The sequence below is a fragment of the Phacochoerus africanus genome, chromosome 3 (genome assembly GCF_016906955.1).
Source record: "Phacochoerus africanus isolate WHEZ1 chromosome 3, ROS_Pafr_v1, whole genome shotgun sequence".
NCBI lineage: Eukaryota > Metazoa > Chordata > Mammalia > Artiodactyla > Suidae > Phacochoerus > Phacochoerus africanus.
Window position 1 is genome coordinate 1,015,754 of NC_062546.1, and position 18,277 is coordinate 1,034,030.

Here is an 18,277-nt window from a genome sequence, read left to right on the forward strand (position 1 = left end):
GCCGGCATGTCGGGCCCCGGGCCGCGGGAGCCGCCGCAGGCGGGCGGGCCGGCGGGCCCCGAGGGCGCGGACGCGGCGCTGGGCGAGGCGGGGCTGAGCTTCACGACCACCGACCTGAGCCTGGTGGAGATGACGGAGATCGAGTACACGCAGCTGCAGCACATCCTCTACTCGCACATGGAGGCGGCGGCGGCCGACGGCGAGCTCGAGACGCGCCTCAACTCGGCCTTCCTGGCGGCGGCGGCGCCGGGCGCGGCGGCCGGGGGCTTCGCGGCGGCGGGGGGCGCGGCGGCGGCGGCGGCGACGGGGGGCGCGGCGCCCGTGTACCCCGTGCTGTGCCCGCCCGCGCTGGCCGACGGCGGCTTCGCGGGCGCCAACCCGTGCCTGGGCCACATCGACTTCCAGGAGCTGCGCATGATGCTGCTGAGCGAGGCGGGCGCGCCCCCCGCCGCCGAGAAGACGCCGGGCGCCGACGGCCCGGGCCCGGGCGCACCCCGGCCCAAGGCGCCCGACGGCGCCGGCAAGGAGAACGCGGAGGGCGCGCCCGAGGCGCGGGCCAAGTCGGCGGTGCGCGTCCGCCTGGAGGACCGCTTCAACAGCATCCCCGCCGAGCCCCCGCCCGCCCCGCGCGGCGCCGAGCCCCCCGAGCCCGGCGTGGCGCTCAACAAGTGGGTGCATCCCGCCGGGTCTGGGTGTAGACCAGGGTCCTGTGCGGAGAAGCGGCCGCCTCGGTCAGGGTGTGGACCAGGGTCCCGTGCAGAGAAGCACCGGCTTCGGTGCGGGTGTCGACCCCCGGGTCCCATGCGGAGACCGCCAGTCTCCTGGCTTGCATCTTTGCAGGGAGCCGACCTCGGCGGGTCCGAGGTCGTGTGCTGGTCGCAGGCGCTGCGAGCCCATGCTAAGCTCGCAGCGCCTGCACACAGCCCCCAAAGCCTTGGCCTCGGGTGCACGCTGCGTCTGGAAGGGCGATGAGTTGAGACAAGTGTAGCGATGCTCCGAGCGCCAAAGGTTTTGCCCCGGACCACCCACCTAGATGTCCGGAGAGGCCCTTGCTTCCCGCTCCGGGGGCGGGCTCAGATTGTGCTGACCTAGTCTTGTGCACACACGTGCAGCCCGACGGAAGGACAGATCTCGGGCAGGCAGCCCTCCTTCCTCGCAGACACCCGCTGGGGTGTCTCCCCAGCTTTCTCTCTGGCCCACCCCCAGGTTTTGTCCCATTTTGCCCGCCGTCATCAGATTTTGGAGGAGGGCCAGAAAGCCAGAGATGGGTGTCAGAGGCGTGATGGGAGGGGAGGTGTAACTAAAAGATGACACACAGCCCCGCCCTCCGGTGTGAGCGAGAAGGGAGTTGGAACTTGTCCCCTGCACCGCCCTTGATAGGTTGTCTAGCGACTTCCACGATGCCGCCCGGGGCGTGCACTGTCACAGATTTCCTGCCTGGAACCTGGACTGTTAGCCGTGAGAGCGTGGTGGGGATGGCAGTGTTCCAGGGAACTTAGCCTGCTTCTGGGGCTTTTGTGTCTTTTGGCAGTTTGGTGACTCTTATTCGACATCCGCCCGAATTAATGAACGTTCCTCTTCATCAGCAACAAAACAAATGCACAACACTGGTGAAAAACAAGACCGCTGCGGCCGCGACTGCTTTGCAGTTTACATGCCCTCTGTTCACTGCAAATGCCTGCTCTGCTGCTGGGACTTCGAGTCTCTCACAAACACAGGTAGGGAAAATGACTTTCGAGGCTTTGCTCTTCTGCGGTAAATGGATAAAACTGGTTTTCGTTAGGTCTCGAGGCTTTTTTTTTTTTTTCTTTCTCATGAGCTTAAAAGCTTTTTAAAATTGAGAGGATGTATGTGGTTTGGGGATGTTTAAAACTCCTCAGCGTCCCAAAAGGTCTTCAAAGTTACGGCGCTCGCTTGGCTGTTTCTTCTATTAAAGTGGGTTTTCTTTGTTCAGTCAGGAGAATGTTTTGTCGCATGTCGATAGCGCTCCTGTTGCTTCATGTTTTTTCAGAGCTCTAGTAACTCATGTTCTGTACTTGAAGCTGCCAAGCATCAGGATATTGGATTGCCTCGAGCGTTTTCCTTCTGCTATCAGCAAGAAATTGAATCCACTAAACAGACTCTGGGGAGTAGAAACAAAGCTTTGCCTGAGCAGGTTTGGATTAAAGTAGGAGGTAAGCGGCAGAACGGAAGTAGCAGGTGCTTTCTGCCCTGCCTGACCTTTGCCCTCCATGTCCTTTTGGCCGTGGGGCGGGGCGGGGGGGGGTGTCGGAGAAGGGGTGCTTTCTAAACAGAGGACGTGATCTTGGGGGTCTGTTCATATCTCCGCAGCCATCGTGCCCCCCTCTTCCTTAGTCACCCTGCCTCGAACCTTCTTAAGACTTTCAAACACCAAGTGTGCACCTGGCATGGAAACCTTTGGGTTTTCTTTTCTTTTTTGGCCATGCCCTTAGCATGCACAAGTTCCCAGGCCAGTGGTTCCTGTTGTGGCTCAGTGGTAACAAACCAGCCTAGTATCCGTGAGGATGCAGGTTGATCCCTGGCCCCGCTCACGTTGCCGTGTGCTGTGGTTTAGGTCATAGGTGCGGCTTGGATCCCGTGTTGCTGTGGCCGTGGTGTAGACTAGCAGCTGCAGCTCCCATTCGACCCCTAGCCTGGAAACTTCCCTATGCCCCAGGTGCAGCCCTAAAAAGTCCAAAAAAGAAAGTTCCCAGGCCAGGGACTGAACCTGAACCTGAGCCACAGCAGTGACAACGTGGGCTCCTTAGCCACTGTGCCACCAGGGAGCTCCCGGGGCTGCTTTTTCTTAACAGCGATCTCCGTGAATAGGAAAACCAATAGACTTGTACATCTTCCGTTGTCTTCAAGTTATTGAAGCACTTAGAAGTTTTTTTTTTTTTTTTCTCTCTCTTATTTTATCCTTTGTGAGTGAGGCGGGGTCTGAAATCTGCTAAAAGCTTTAGGAGACCTCTGCAGGTGGGCAGAGGATTGAGTTGCGAACAAGAGGCCATAAGGTGACTGAGAAAGTTTGAGCGATAAACGGCTCCCAGCAAACTTTGCTTACCTCCCAAGTTAACGCTTGGGCCCATTCTCCCTGGAAACCTCATTTTTCAAGTTTCCAGCAGTAACACAGCTGACCCTGGCCTTTTCACCAGCCGGTGAAGGCGAGCCAAGGCTGGAGTGCTGCTCCTTCCCCTCGTGGGTAACTTTTATCCCTCGTTGTGACATCATTGCACGCAAAGCTCAGGCTCGCGTGAGCAGGATGTGGAGGTGGATATTAAAGCAGCCTTGGAGCCCCCTGGTGGCCTCGCGGTTGCAGGATCCGGCCTTGTCACTGCTGTGGTGCTGGTTCCGTCCCTGGCTGGCCTGGGAACTTCTGCATGCCAGGGAGGCAGCCAAAAAACCCCCCTAAAACAACGTCAACGAAGTAGTCTCTGTCCTGACGTCTCGGCTTCAGAAAGAAAACATTGCCAGTGCTTGTGAATTTCCGTCCAAGTCTTTGAAAAATTACCCCCATTCTGAGATTTGAGCTCAGTGATTCTTTCGTTCTGGAGAGTTGGGCTCGAAGTGGCAGCTCAGGCCTGCTGCTCCTTTAAGATGGATGACCTCTGCTGTGATGGCACTTTTTGTGGGGGCTCGTCCTTGGAAGGTAAAGGCAGATTTTTTTTTTGTCTTTTTTGCCATTTCTTGGGCCGCTCCCGCGGCATATGGAGGTTCCCAGGCTAGGGGTCGAATCGGAGCTGTAGCCACCAGCCTACACCACAGCTCACGGCAACGCCAGATCCTTAACCCACTGAGCAAGGGCAGGGATCGAACCCGCAACCTCATGGTTCCTAGTCGGATAGGTTAACCACTGCGCCACGCCGGGAACTCCCGTAAAGGCAGATTTAATCCTTCACCAAGGTTTTGTCCTTTTCGGAGCATCGCAGTGAGAATATCATTTGTCACGTGAGAGTAATTGCGTATAAGGGAAATCTTTGGGAGGAAATATTTCCAGCTTTTTCTTCTTCTTCCCATTCTGAGTATCCGAAACATCCAACAGCTTCCTGGTTTCTCTGTTCATTGATGACAGTTAAAATGCCTCTTCATTTGAAAGCGGGGCTTTTACAAGCTAGGCTGATTACATAAAGCTGTTTTCACTTATGTTCAGTGTTTTTTTTAATTTTAAGTTTTATTTTTTTTGCCTTTGAGGGCTGCATCCTCGGCACATGGAAATGCCCAGGCTAGGGGTTAATTCGGAGCTATAGCTGCCGGCCTACACCCGCACCACCGCTCACGGCAATGCCGGCTCCTTAACCCACTGAGCGAGACCAGAGGTCGAATCTGAATCCTCCTGGACACGCGTCAGGTTTGTCACCAGTGAGCCACGATAGGAGCTCCCGGTTTTTGGTTTGCTTTTCTTTTTTTCCTTTTTCGATGGCCCTGCAGCACATGGCGTTCCTGGGCCAGGGATCAGATCTGAGTCACAGTCGCCACCTCCGCGGCAGCTGTGGCGACGCCGGATCCTCAACCCGCTGCTCGGGGCCAGGGACGGCGCCTGCGTCCCGTGTTCCAGAGACACGGCCCATCCCGTTGTGCCCCAGCAGGAACTCCCCTGTGCAGTTTTGTGATTTGAGAGCCGGAGCTCTGTGCTGACTGCGCGCGTGGACTTACTGCCTGCTTCCCGTTGGGTTCTGCGTGCCCCTTTCCCCAGTAACATGTGTATGTCTTGGGTAGAACCCACCCCAGAATACACGCAGCGTGCATGACGGTACGTTAAGGAGAATAACAAAATTAAAAGAGCACTCTTTTCTTTTGTCGCAAAGAAGAAGCGCTCTGTAAACAGGCCCTGAACAGGAGGAACCGGAGCAGGCTACGCCAGCTGGACGCCAGCGGGGAACGCCGGGCGCTCGGAGAGATTCAGAACGTGGGCGAAGGCCCCGCGGCCGCGCAGGGCCCCTGGCAGCCCGAGTCCTCGCAGTCCAGCCTCGGGGAGCAGCCGCAGGGCGGGCCCCAGGGAGGGAGGTCCCAGCGGCGGGAGAGGCACAACCGCATGGAAAGGGACAGGAGGTAAGGCCGGGGCCGTGGGGCAGGCTTTCCTGTAGGCAGTGGCCTGGCTGTCTCTGTGTCGAAGGGAGGGCCAGCTGGCAGAGGACAGGGTCACTTTAGTTGGCTGGGGGGTCGGGCACCCGGACCCCCCCTCCCCCCCCCGGGTTTGAGGAGGACATTGGAGTACGCATGGCTTTGATGTCTCTTGGACAAGGGACGTGGCGCGTGGGGAGAGGTCGGGGGACCAGGCGGGGGGACCCGAGAGCCCCTCCCAGCAGAGCCACACAGGATGCTCAACCCGGGGGCGTCTCCGGCCAGGAGAGCTCCTTCGGGACTCGATGTCCAGGGCCCGCCTGGGGCTGGTCGCATGGGCACCCCGACCTGGCACGCGGCCAAACCCCAGGCCTCCGCGGGGAAAGCCTGTGTTGGACGCAGGCCGGGTGCTTTGCCCACATGCTTTGGGCCCGGGGAGCCCTCCTGAAACCCACGTTCCCAGAGGTCAGCAGGCAGTGTTCCTGGGAGGCGGGTGGCAGGTGGCCTGCATGCTCAGCCACTCAGTCCTGCTTGGTTCTTTCAAGGACGTTGCAGAAGGAGGCAGTGGCGACTCATTTCAGTTGTGTATCTGTGGATTTTCTTCATGCTGCTCTGCGTGGAACCAAAAGATGGCTCATTTTTCTATTACAGCTGGGTTTTTCCAGGAAGATTCGTAACATGTAGTTAATTAACTTAGTCATTTATTGAGTACTTTGTACCAGTTGCTTGCTTGCTTGCTTTCTCGCTTTCTCTCTTTCTCTCTCTCTCTCTCTCTTTAGGGCCGCCGCACCCATGGCCTATGGAGGTTCCCAGGCTAGGGGCTGAATCAGAGCTGCAGCTGCCGGCCACAGCCACAGCCACGCGGGATCCGAGCTCTGTCTGCGACCTACACCACAGCTTTCGACAACATTGGATCCTTAACCCTCTGAGCGAGGCCAGGGATCAGACTCGCATCCTCATGGATCCTAGACAGGACCATTAACTGCTGAGCCACGACGGGAACTCCAACTTTTCCCAGTTTCTGTTTTACGCTCTGGAAATACAGCATTGGGCAAAGACAGATACTCGTCTCTGAAGCCACTGTGTTGAGCTAAGGCAATTTCCTTCTTTCTTTTTATTTATTTATGATTTTTTTATTTTTTGGCCTTGCCCACAGCATGCCGAAGTTCCCAGGCCAGGGATTGAACCCAAGCCACAGCAGTGACCCAAGCCTCTGCAGGGACATCACCAGATCCTTGACCCACTGTGCCACGAGGGAACTCCAGTTTATGTCTTTGTAAAGGGATGTATTAAAGCTAGCCAGCTAGAGGAGTTCCCTGGTGGGGCAGTGGGTTAAAGATCCAAGGTGTCACCACTGTGGCTCAGGTCGCTGCTGTGGCGCGGGTTCCATTCCTGGCCTGGGAACTTCCTCATGCCGCAGGTGTGGCCCCAAAAAAGCTCGCCAGCGCGACAGTGCTCCTGAACCCGTGCCCGCGCACAGGCTCCGAGCAGGGCGTCGGTGAGCTCAGCGTGGCTCGTTACTGGCATGGCTCCTATTCTGGCATTTATTTATGAACATTTACTGAACACCTTGTATCTGAGAAAAAAAAAAAGCCCTGTGCTACATGTTTATGGTAAAAGATTGAGTTCTTGCCCTGCCATTTCCTGCCTTAACAAGCTTCTACTAATTTTTTGCTTCTCCTTCTGAGTTTCTGGGCCATAGACTAGGGATGTTACCTCCCGCGTAGCCTGGCGATGAGAGTTGAGCTGATGTGCAGGGTTTGGCCCAGTGCCCGCAGGTACAGGGCACCCAGGCGCCGCCGGCTGCTGTTAGCTTACAAAGGCGCCCTAACATTCCGAGTACAGGTGGGCAGCTGAGGAACCAGGGCCACGCGTACAGGCTGCTCCGTGCCAGCCCGTTTAGGACGGAGGCTCGTGTGTGAAAGTTACGGGGGGCCCGGGGGCGAGACTCCGGTTGCGATGGAAGTCGGCTCTGGAGTGACCGGTTTGGTCTGTGGGCCTCTTTGGACGGGGCCCTTGGAGGCCCCCAGCTGTGCGTCCCAGCTCGGGCAGTTCCCGGGCACCTGGCAGGCAGGCGAGTACCTGCTGAGTGAAAGGATGGCCCGCCCCGAAGAAACACATGCAAAGTTTTGCGCCCATCCCTGGTCTAGACGCTTGAACTGGTCCTTGCTCCTGGCCCAGGAAAGGAGGCAGAGAGCACGCCAGGGCGTGCGCGCGCGTGCGCGGGCCGAGGGGGCGGCCGCTGGCGGGGGGAGGCCCGAGGTGGGGGGCCCGGCCCTCCTAAGTGAGCCTGCTCCCGCCCGAGGGAGAGTTGGTCGCTTGTGTTCTTCCTTGGCCCCGCGTCAGCCCGTCCGTGTGACCGCCTGGGTTTTGCCTGCAGGCGCAGGATCCGCATCTGCTGTGACGAGCTGAACCTCTTGGTCCCGTTCTGCAACGCCGAGACGGACAAGGCGACCACCCTGCAGTGGACCACGGCCTTCCTCAAGTACATTCAGGAGAGACACGGGGACTCTCTTAAGAAGGTCAGTATCCAGGCCGGCCGGGGCCCGGCGTCTGTGCCCGCAGCGGCGGTGTGTGCGTCCCGTGGTTCCTGCGGAACCCAGCCGTGCTCGTGGGGCGGCAGCCCGACGTGCACCAGAGTCCTGGTCGCAGCCTTGATGTGCCCACTGACCGCAGAGCGCCAAGCCGGAGGTGTCCGGCCAGGGGGCCACGGTCAGACACCTGCTCCGTGCAGTGGGTTTTGGGGCTGGCGGGGTTGTCAGGGATGGGCCTGCGGGATGTGAGTTTTTTCACCCTCAGAAGATTTTGGGAAGGGATGAGGCGCAGATTGAGAAGATTCCTGTGAAGGAAAGCGAGCCGGGCTCTTCCGCCCTGAGCAGAAGGCAGAGGAGGCCGCCCCTGTGTGTCTGGGGCGGGGGGAAGACGACTGAGCACCTCGGCCCCGGTGCTGCCAGCTCTCCCGCGACCTCCGCCGGCCCAGGGGCGCGGCTCCCAGTGGGTCCAGACGCTGGGGTGGCGGGGGGGGGGGGGGGTCCCGCTCACCGCCTCCTCGGGTTCAGCGGGAGAACGGAGGCTTCGTGGCGTTGGCCTCTGCTCTGCCTCTGGGGCACCTTGGTCCCGGGCCTGGCCCGGAACGCGGGGCCAGGCGAGTGGTGAGGGCCTTGGCGGGGAGCCTGCTCGTTTTGCTCCTGGTCCGGGCTGGCGGGTACTTGCTGCTGGCAACTGCAGCACGCGTCTGATGAGAGCGCCGAGCTGAGGTTGGCGTGATAAACGGGAGCCTGTGTAGAAGGAGCCGCCTGTGTCTAGATCCTGGGGCCCCGAGAGCCGCCGGGCCCCCCAGGCCGCCTGGAAGGAGGCCCTCGGGCTGAGTGCTAAGGGTTCGCCTTCGCGGGGGTCCCTTGGCTGTGCCCGTGGCGCTGACGTCCTGTGCGTTTCGTAATTTCAGGAGCCTTATTTTCATTGTATATTTCATTGCATTTCAAAGCAGTGCCTGTCACATTTGTTCTGATTGGGTCATTTACGGTTATTTATAATGTGGTTTCCTTTTGACATTTTTTTTTAGCAATAGACTTGGTTTATTGTCATGAAATAAAGCTTTTATATTTAAAAAAATGATTTAATGTTTGGCTCTGTGTACCTAGTCGCAGTAAATTATTATTTATATGATTCATTCAGGCATGGTGAAGGGTTGTAACAACCAACAGCTGTCTCTGTATATACTTGAAGACTGAATAGGTTGAAAACTTACGGTGGGAGTTCCTGTCGTGGCTCAGTGGAAACGAATCTGACGAGCATCCATGAGGACCCAGGTTTGATCCCTGGCCTCACTCACTGGTTTAAGGACCCGGCGTTGCTGGAGCTGTGGTGTAGGTTGCAGACATGGCTTAGATCCCACGTTGCTGTGGCTGCGGTGCAGGCCAGCAGCTGCAGCTCTGATTCGACCCCTAGCCTGGGAACCTCCATATGCCATAGGTGTGGCCCTAAAAAGACAAAAAAAAAAACCTTATGGATGTTACTTTTTACACATACGATGCTTTCTGAATATTTCTGAAATGTGATTACCTTGAATCCGTAGGCTGTTTCCCAGTGGGGTTATAGGACCCGTCCCATCAGGAAACAGGCTGAGCAGAGGGGTCGCGGTTTGTTGAGAGGTTGGGCTAGAAGGAGCCTGAGCCCCTGTGTGTTTGCTCTTAGCTGCCCTCTTACCTGCGTGAACATTTTTGTCCTTTCTTGGGGGCCGCCCTGTGCGGTATGGAGTTCCCGGGCCAGGGATCAGATCCCAGCTGCAGCTGTGACCTGTGCCGCAGCTCTGGCCACGCCGGATCCTTTAACCCCATGTCACACTGGGGATTGAACCTGCATCCTGGGGCTGCAGAGCCGCTGCTGATCCTGTTGCACCCCAGCGGGAACTCCAACATTTTGTCCCGAGTGATGTCCTAGCCCCCAGTTTAGATGATGTGCCCACAGCTCTTTCCAGCTCTAACTGGGCTTCTACCCAAACACGGGGGCGGGGTGGGGGGGAGCAGTTTTTGTTTTTTCCATTTTTGGTCGCCCCGCAGCCTCTGGAACGCCCGGGCCAGGGGCTAGTTACGAGCTGCAGCTGCCACCTAAGCCGCATAACCCGCTGCATCCCAGCTCCTAGGACGCCGCCACCAATCCCCTCGTGCCCCAGCGGGAGCTCCGCGGAGGCAGTTTGAATAAGACAGACCATGAGGGCCAGAGGAAGGCAACCAGAAGGTGGGGGGGAGCCGGCCGCCTCCATCTGGCTGCTGACGTTTTGCAAAGATCACTGTCCCTGCTGTGGGGGGACTGGGCTCCAGGAGCAGAGGTTGGGGGGCAGGAGTGGAGACGCAGACCCTGGTCGGAGGCTCTGCTGGGGTCTGCCAGGGGCCACGGTGGCACAGGAGAGGTACGTGCTGGCCAGCGGTGCCGGCCGTGGGGCTGCGGGGAAGAGGCACCGTGGACCGTGGCGGGTCCGGCTTGAGCAGCCGGGCGGATGGAGCTGTTTCCTGGGGTGGGGAGGCCCAGGGAGAAACGGTTGGAGTTAGGCTTAGGGTTCGGACGAGGCGGGGTGGAAGCCACGTGCCGTGTCCGATGGGCGAGCTGTTCACGGTCCTGGAGGAGGAGCTGAGCAGGCAGACGAGTCTGCAGGCGGGCGGCTCTGAGGACAGAGGCCCGCCAGCAGCCGTCCGCCCCTCGCCCGGGACCCACTGTCAGCACTGGCACAGTTTTGTCATGGTGTTGACGTTTCCAAGACAACAGGTCAGGGGTGTTTCCATGAGTCCTTGTGTTTATGTCCAGTACCTTCGCAGGTTCATGCCGTTTGAAACCTGCGGGAAAATGCCCAGAACAGTGCCCAGAGCCCCTCGGCAGCCTCCCCGGTTTGCCTAGAGTCGCCGGCTGTCGACGTTGTGCCCCACTTGCTCGGCCTCGTGCTCCCAACCCGTCCGAAGGTGACCCGCGGGCACCTGCCCCTCGCCAGCCGCGCACCGCCGTCTGTGACCATGAGGCGTCCAAAGTCGTCGCGCGTAGCCAGAGGCGATGGTCCGGTCGGGAAGCTCGGCCGGGACCTGAGACTCAGCCGAGTCAAGGTTAACTTGCGCCTCTTGTCCCAGTCGTAGCCTCTGCAGAGCTTGTCCTGGCCCAGGTCGGTCCTGGATCGCTGCTGTCGTGCAGTTGCTGGGAGGTGACATCGTGGGGTCGTGGCCTTGAACCCCAACAAAGGCTCTGGAGGCTGCAGGGCAGCCTCTCCCTGCACCCCCACGCCTCCCTGCCCTCTCGCTGGTCACATGGCGTCGCCGGGCAGGATGGTGGCGCTGCCTCCCCCCTGCTCCCTCGGAGGTCGCGCTGGGGGCTGCCCACCCTCTGCCCCCTTTTCCTGGGGCACCAGCCCCAGGATTTCGCTGTGATCGTGCCGTTACTTCTCCCTTTGCTGCCTGGTAGGAGGACTCTGTCGTCACGTTTATCGACCACACTGTCATCAGTGAAGATGGCAGCTTTTCAAACCTTGCGGAGACTTCCGTGGTGGCCTCCCTCCCGCGTGGTCCGGTTTTCCAAGGTGTGTGTTTATCTGAAAAGGACGTGCGTCCTCAGTTTGGCGGATTCTTTAGTTTTATTGGGTAGAAATGATGGTTCGTGACTCGGTCCGTCCTCTCCTCTCCTGCCCGTCGGCCCCATCGCTCCGAGAGCCCATGTGGCACCTCCCACGGCCTCCGGGCTTGTCCGTCCCCAGGGGCAGCCGCAGCCGTCAGGGTGGCCGTGCGCCCGGCGCGCGCCCTCCTGCCGGGCCCCACAGATTCGTCGCCCCCTGGGTTTTGTTAACCCTTCGCCTTTACTTCTCTGGACGGCACCAGCGCGCTTCCTCTTCCCACCTTGCTGGCGTAGTCGCTTGGCGTGTGAGCAGAACCATCTTCCTTTGCCCGCTGAAATACGATTTTTATTGTGGGCATTCTCCTGTGTGCACATCTAGTGGGAACATCACCTTTAAGCAGACGCCATCTCAAGGTGTTGCTGAGTTGTAAAAATCCCTTAAAACTCCGTTCTTTCGCTTGGGTTTTGTTGAAGCAGCTGCTAGTGCAGAGAGCAGGGTAACAGCTACTGCTCACCTCTGGCGAAGCTGCGGGTGGGACACGTCTGCTTGTCTCCCTCTCAGGTCACCCCAAGTCCCCGTAAGTCGAGTCCCAGGGACCTCATGAGGGTCTCGCTTGAGGTACAGCTTAAGCCCACTTCTGGCAGAACTATTCACAGGAAAGGAAAGGGGGTGGCCCAGGGCTTAGCCTCATCGGCGTGTAAAGACCGTCCAGAAAATGCCTTGAAGTTCTTCCTCACGTCTGAGAAATGATTCTTTTCTTCTCTCTGGCCTCTGTCTAGTTATCCTGAAGGCAAATTCTACCTTCTCAAATATAGGCAAATATTTTATATTTGGGCTTTGGCTGTCGGAATATAGGCAGTTATCGAACCATGGTTCATCTTAAATTACATTAAGACCCATTGGGATGCTTTTAAATTGGGGGAAGAAAATTAGACTATATTTGTATATTGGAGTTCCCGTCGTGGCGCAGTGGTTAACGAATCCAGCTAGGAACCATGAGGTTGCAGGTTCGGTCCCTGGCCTTGCTCAGTGGGTTAAAGATCCAGCATTGCCGTGAGCTGTGGTGTAGGTTGCAGATGCGGCTCGGATCCTGTGTTGCTGTGGCTCTGGCATAGACTGGCGGCTACGGCTCCGATTCAACCCCTAGCCTGAGAATCTCCATATGCCACGGGAACGGCCCAAGAAATAGCAAAAAGACCAAAAAAAAAAAAAATTTGTATGCAGCTATAGCTTCTGCGTGTACGCGGTGACTGCAAGTGGCAGGTGGCCTTGGTGGCAGTGGCGCTTCGGCAGGTGGACAGGTGGAGTGCTCCAGCCCTTCCAGTTGCCTCGGAAGTTAGAGCAGTGGCAGCAGAGTGCTTACGCCTTCCTGCCTGGACGCGAATTACACATGAACCTACGAGCGTCCAGCAAAACAAGACAAACAACGCGATTTAAAAATGGGCAGACAGTTGACGAGTCGTTTCTCCAAAGAAGAGAGACACGTGGACAGTAAGCACGTGAGAAGACGCTCACCTCTCCCGACGATCGGGGAGCGCCCATCCAAAGTGCCTGGACGGGTGTGAGACCCCTCGTCACCCCTGCGGCCGTGGTGAAGCCACGTAACTCGGGTCGGTGAGGATGTGGAGAATCCGAACTCCTGGGCCTGCCGGGAGGAGCGGAAACAGTGCCACTGCGTGGGAGACGGGTGCTGGTTTCTCCGAAAGACGAGACGCGGCATCCACATGCCCGCGCGTGCGGATTTACCCGTGGGGCTGGAGAGCAGGCCCTCCAACAGGCGCGTGTACGCCGCGGGGCACGCCGCATTCGCCCCCGGGGCCAGAGCTGGAAGCACTCCGCGTGTCCGCCCACAGAACACCTGCAGGTGTGGGTTCCTCTCCAGCCGCGGCCCGGAGGGAGGAAGGCGTGCGTCTCCCCGTGCGGGCGGACCTCGAAGCACGAGGCTGCACGAGAAAAGCGACGCAGAAAGCCAAGTACCGTGTGATCGCACTCCAGCGAAGGACTGAGAGCCGTCAGAACGGGGAAGGCTGGGGCCAGGGGCCGGGGAGGCAGACGGGGAGCTGGCGCTGCGTGGGGACAGAGTTTCGCTTCGGGAAGCTGAGAAAGTTCTGGAAATGGGTAGTGGCGATGGTTACATGACAGGGTGCATGGACTTAAGCCACTGAGCTGTGCACTTGCAAATGGCAAAATGGCAAGTCTTCTATGCATTTTACCACAATAAAAATATGTGCACTAGGCTAAACTGTGAGAGGCTGCGATGCCTAAAAAACCCTAAAAGCTTTAGAAGGGCATCCGTGCACAGAAATGGAGAAACGGGAATAACGAACCCCCGTGGCCCGTGGCCCAGCTCCAGGCTGATTTCGTTTCAGCTGCCCTTCCTCAGCCCCCCCCCCCCGCCCCCCGAATTAGTCTAAAGCATCTCCAGAAGGCTCATCACTTCATTCACAAGGGTGGGTCTGGAAAGAGCTGTTGAACAAGGCGGCCCCTGCGCCAGCATCCCTCACCTCCATCCCTGTGTCCAGCTTTCTCTCTTGACAGCTGACTCCTGTGAATCAGTATCCAAACACTGCCTCTGGCTCCCAGCTCTTAAGTCTTTTACTCTGTCGTGGTCCCCTTCCTGTCTGCCTCCGCGCGTTTACTTCTTGGTGAGGCTGAGGGCCGCTGAACCCAATTTGGGTCCCTCCCCCAGGCACAGTAACCCAGTCTGCTGACGTCGGGCTGTGCTGACGGGCAAAGTGCAGCGATCTTGCGGGGACCACAGGGCGGCTGGGTGGCTAATGCTCGAGACCCAAACTTCTTACTTGGAGCCTGAAATAAACGCTGCACGTTTCTTCACCACAACCCGGTGTCAGTAGATTGGCTTTGGATTCACCGTGGACGGGTGAGTAGACTCACATTTGGTTTAGTGACAATTTTCGGCGACCCCGATGGGCGCATCTGCCGGGTGCCAGAATCATCCCGAATGAGCTTGGGTCTGCTCACCTGCGCGCAGCATCACGTGTCCTGAGTAGTCACACGTGGTGACAACTTTAGCAGAGGATTTTTTGCCATTTAATGTTTTCCATGTAACTTAACACATGTAATAATCTTAGTTTAGGGAGTTCCCCTCGTGGCACAGTGGTTAGCGAATCCGACCAGGAACTATGAGGTGGCGGGTCCGATCCCCGGCCCTGCTCAGTGGGTTGAGGATCCGGTATGGCCATGAGCTGTGCTGTAGGTCCCGGACACGGCTCGGATCCCGCATGGCTGCGGCTGTGGCGTAGGCCGGTGGGAACCTAGCCTGGGAACCTCCATATGCCTCAGGTGTGGCCCTAAAAAGCCAAAAAAAAAAAAAAATCTTAGTGTAGTATTTCTTTCTGGGTTGTCTCAGGCGCCCTTTGGAAAACTCAGTGTCAGCTAGAGAAAAACTGACAGCCTGTTATCAGAAGCAGCTCGATATTCCAGGGACACGTCCCTCTCTTAACGGAGAGGGAGCCAGGTCGCCCCTGTACCAGCTTGACTGCGCTAGAAAAGTGCATTGACTTAATTGAAGCCAGTCTAACCCGAGCCAGTCCCGACCACGCACAAAACTCTTTCCTCAAGTTTCCTTTTCCACAGACCTTCCATCACTTTCTGCGTCCATGTTAGTTTGTCCCATATTTTTTTTTTTCCCATCCAGAAACAACCAGCTCTGGGACAGAGTTATTCTTTCCCCCTTAAGAAAGCTCTTTCCACGCTTTGTACCTTCTCACACCAACATCGCTTATCGTCGTACTGTCTTTACACACTGAACCAGTTCCCTTACTGGTGTCAGTAGCTTAATTACATACGTATTACAATTTTTAACCCTTAAAAGCCTCAATCTCTAGTGAAAACCAAGAATCAAATAATTAATTAAACTGGGGGGGGGGTTCAGTTTGGTTTTTGGTTTTATTTTTATTTTTTTAGCTGTGCCCATATCACGTGGAAGTTCCTTGGCCAGGATCAAACCTGAGTCACAACGCTGGGTCCTTGACTGCTAGGCCACCAGGGAACTCCTGAACTGTTTTTTATATCCGCCTGTTTTGATTGGCAAACTTAGGAACCGATTCTATAACCTTTAAAAACGTAGTTTTCCCAGCACAACTGTTTTCTTTCTTTCCTTCTTTTTAGGGGCACACATGCGCGGCACAGGGAGGCTCCCAGGCCAGGGGTTGAATCAAGGCTGGAGCTGCTGGCCTGCGCCACCGCCACGGCAACGCCAGATCAGAGCCGTGTCTGCAGGCTACACAGGCGCTCACAGCAACACCAGGTCCTTAACCCACTGAGCAAAGCCAGGGGTCGAACCCATGTCCTCATGGATACTAGTTAGGTTCATTACCACTGAGTCACCATGGGAATCCGCAGCTTTTTTCCTTGATGTGGTACAAGGCACGTGTCTAATGAACCCAGACGCCTTGAGGCTTTTTTCTTTCCCGTAGAAGATAAAAGACATTGAATGTGGATGTGTCCAGTGATTGACGTTATTGCTTAAAAGACCTGAGCCCCCTGCTTGGCACCTGCAGTAAACACGGCCCTTTCCTCACCGCAGCCGGGGGGCGCGTGGGCGCAGACGGACTCTGTGCCAAGGCTGTCGAGCACTTTGGTCTCGGGTTCGGCCCCAAGTCCTTTCCACCAACTGGGCGTCCTTGGCACACGGCGGTTTTGATTTGTGTGGTAAAGGAAACAAGACACTCACGTTGGCAGATGGCAGCATCTCTGGGAGGCGACAGCGCCCACGTGGTGACCCAGGGTAGCCTTCCCGGCTGCGCCACCTCACCTGGAGCACAGCCGTGGTTGGCCTTTCCCTTTTGGACTAAGGCCTGGTCCTTTGGCTTTGTCTCTGATGGGACTTGGATAGAATTTCCCTTTTGGGAGTTCCCACTGTGGCGCAGCAGTTAATGGATCCGACTAGGAACCATGAGGTCGCGGGTTCGATCCCTGGCCCTGCTCAGCGGGCTGAGGATCCGGCGTTGCCGTGAGCTGTGGGGTAGGTCACAGACGTGGCTCAGATCCTGCGTGGCTGTGGCTCTGGCGTAGGCCGGTGGCTACAGCTCCGATTCGACCCCTCGCCTGGGAACCTCCATATGCCGTGGGAGCAGCTCAAGGAAAGACCCCCCAAAAAAAAAAAAGGAATTTCCCTTTTGGGGACCAGGGTCCTGTGACCCTGAGAGACAGTTCTGTGTGACATGGGTTTGTTTGCTTGACATCTGACAACAGTGGCCGCGAGTATCTAAGTTTGGGGGATCAGAGCTCTGGTCCATCGTGCAGTTCCTTCCCTAGGGGGTATTTTACAAAACTGGAAGATGTTCGGCTGTGCCCCTAAAGAAAGAAGAGGGGTTTAACACCCCACGGCCACGACGCTCCTCAGACTCCAGAGAACTTCAGCTACGATGAAACACGTTTGAAATCCCAAAACTGGTTGTTTTTTGCAAATGCAGTTAGAGAAAGCTGGCTTGAGAAAATAGGTTTTCAGAGTTATGACCCAGAGAACAAAAATATTCCTAGAAGAAAGCTTGACGCTACAACTCATGTCCTTGCAATGCAGACACAGCCCCACTGCCTGAGACCTCCCGGGGCTGTAGAACCTCGGATCAGAGGGGGAGAAAGGGGAAAGAGGCCTTTGCAAGCTCAAGTCAGTTTAGCTTAGTCCAGCTGTTAGTTCAGCTTTACGTTTGTTGGGTGACTCGCCATGACACCCAGTCCCAGTTTTGTATCTCTTCGTGTGCTTTTTGTCTGTGCCCAAGCAGGAACTCTTAGAGTTCCCTCTGTGGTACAGCTGGTTAAGGGTTTGGTGCCGCCGCAGCTGTGGTGTGGATCCCAGCTGCAGCTCAGGCCCGGGAGCATCATAAGCTGCAGGTGCAGCCAAAAAAAAAAAAAAAAAAAATCAAAACCGCAGGAGCTCCCACTTGGGAAGTTGAGGGAATTGTTGGGCATCACTCTTTGGCTTTTGTTCTGCAGGAATTAGACTTTGTTGTTCATGTGTGTGTTTGCGTTTGTCGCGTGTATACGTGTGCAGACTGCCTGAAACCCAGACTCATTTCCCAAATACAGCCCCTGGGGGTGCATCCGCCAGAACTGGACTGCTTCCAGTCACAAACCAACAAAACGTAGAAAGATAATTTTCCTCTTTAATACGGCCTGGCCATGATACTCCCTAGAGCCACAGGGGAAAAGTGGCCCGTTCATGGATCTCCAAACTATGCGATGATTGTGCCGTTGGAGCAGTTTGCATCCAGGGCGGAGGGAAAGCGGGATGGAATTTATCAGCTAACACGTTTTACATTGAGAGACCGATTCACGACTGAGTTTTGAAATAAGCTATGGGGGTTCCTGCTGTGGCTCAGTGGAAACCACGAGGACGTGGGTTCGATCCCCGGCCTCGCTCAGTGGGTGAAGGATGTGGTGTTGCCGTGAGCTGTGGTGTAGGTTGCAGACGCGGCTCGGATCCGGCGTGGCTGTGGCTGTGGTGTAGGCTGCAGCTGCAGCTCCCATTCGACGCCTAGCCTGGGACCCTCCATATGCCGTGGGTGCGGCCCTAAAAAAGAAAAATAATCACGTAAATAAAATAAAACAAAGCTGTGGCTGTCTTGTGTGTTGAGCTGTCTGTGTATGTGTGATATTTTCATAAGGAATGAAATAGGTGAATGGGACGGGCGCTTTCAGGGCAACTCTTTAGGAATAAACGTCGTGTATTAGTTTTGCCAGGTTTTTGGTAACTCGAAACTTTAGAGTTTGGGTAAGTTAAGCTATATGAGGGGAATTCATTAAAGTTGTGAATCAATCTTGTTTTGCCCCCCCCCCCCCCCCCCCCCCCCCCGTGGCATATGAAGTCAGACCAGGGATCAGATCCAATTGCACTTGCAGTCTACACAGCGGCAGCTGTGGCAATGCCAGATCCTTAACCCACTGTGCCAGGCTCGGGATCGAACCTGCGTCCCTGTGCTCCAGAGACATCACCGACCCTGTTGTGCCACAGCAGGAACTCCTAGGTTGTTTTTAATTAAGGTAAAATCCTGGAATATCGATTGATAGATAAGTCTTAAGTTCGCCTTTTGTCTTCTCATGAGAGAGAAAAAACAAAAGATGTTTGGTTTCATTAGAAACATGTCTTGTACCACAGTAAAT

General features: G+C 56.5%; 1 protein-coding gene across 6 annotated transcripts in view; it reads left to right on the forward strand.

The window, feature by feature from the left end:
- TCFL5 (transcription factor like 5) overlaps positions 1–18,277 on the forward strand; it is a 21,004-nt gene continuing 2,727 nt past the window's right edge. For 3 of the 6 annotated variants that reach the window (XR_007133778.1, XR_007133777.1, XM_047770684.1), the window contains exons 1-5: positions 1–668; positions 1,532–1,718; positions 2,012–2,174; positions 4,806–5,049; positions 7,442–7,583. Coding sequence is in view for 4 of the 6 variants with exons in the window: in XM_047770684.1 (XP_047626640.1) it covers positions 7–668; positions 1,532–1,718; positions 2,012–2,174; positions 4,806–5,049; positions 7,442–7,583 (1,398 nt within the window). In the remaining 2 variants the exon portion in view is untranslated. Of the gene's footprint in view, positions 669–1,531; positions 1,719–2,011; positions 2,175–4,805; positions 5,050–7,441; positions 8,670–18,277 lie in introns of those variants that run through there. The other 3 variants (XM_047770685.1, XM_047770683.1, XM_047770682.1) reach the window with 3 other exon arrangements.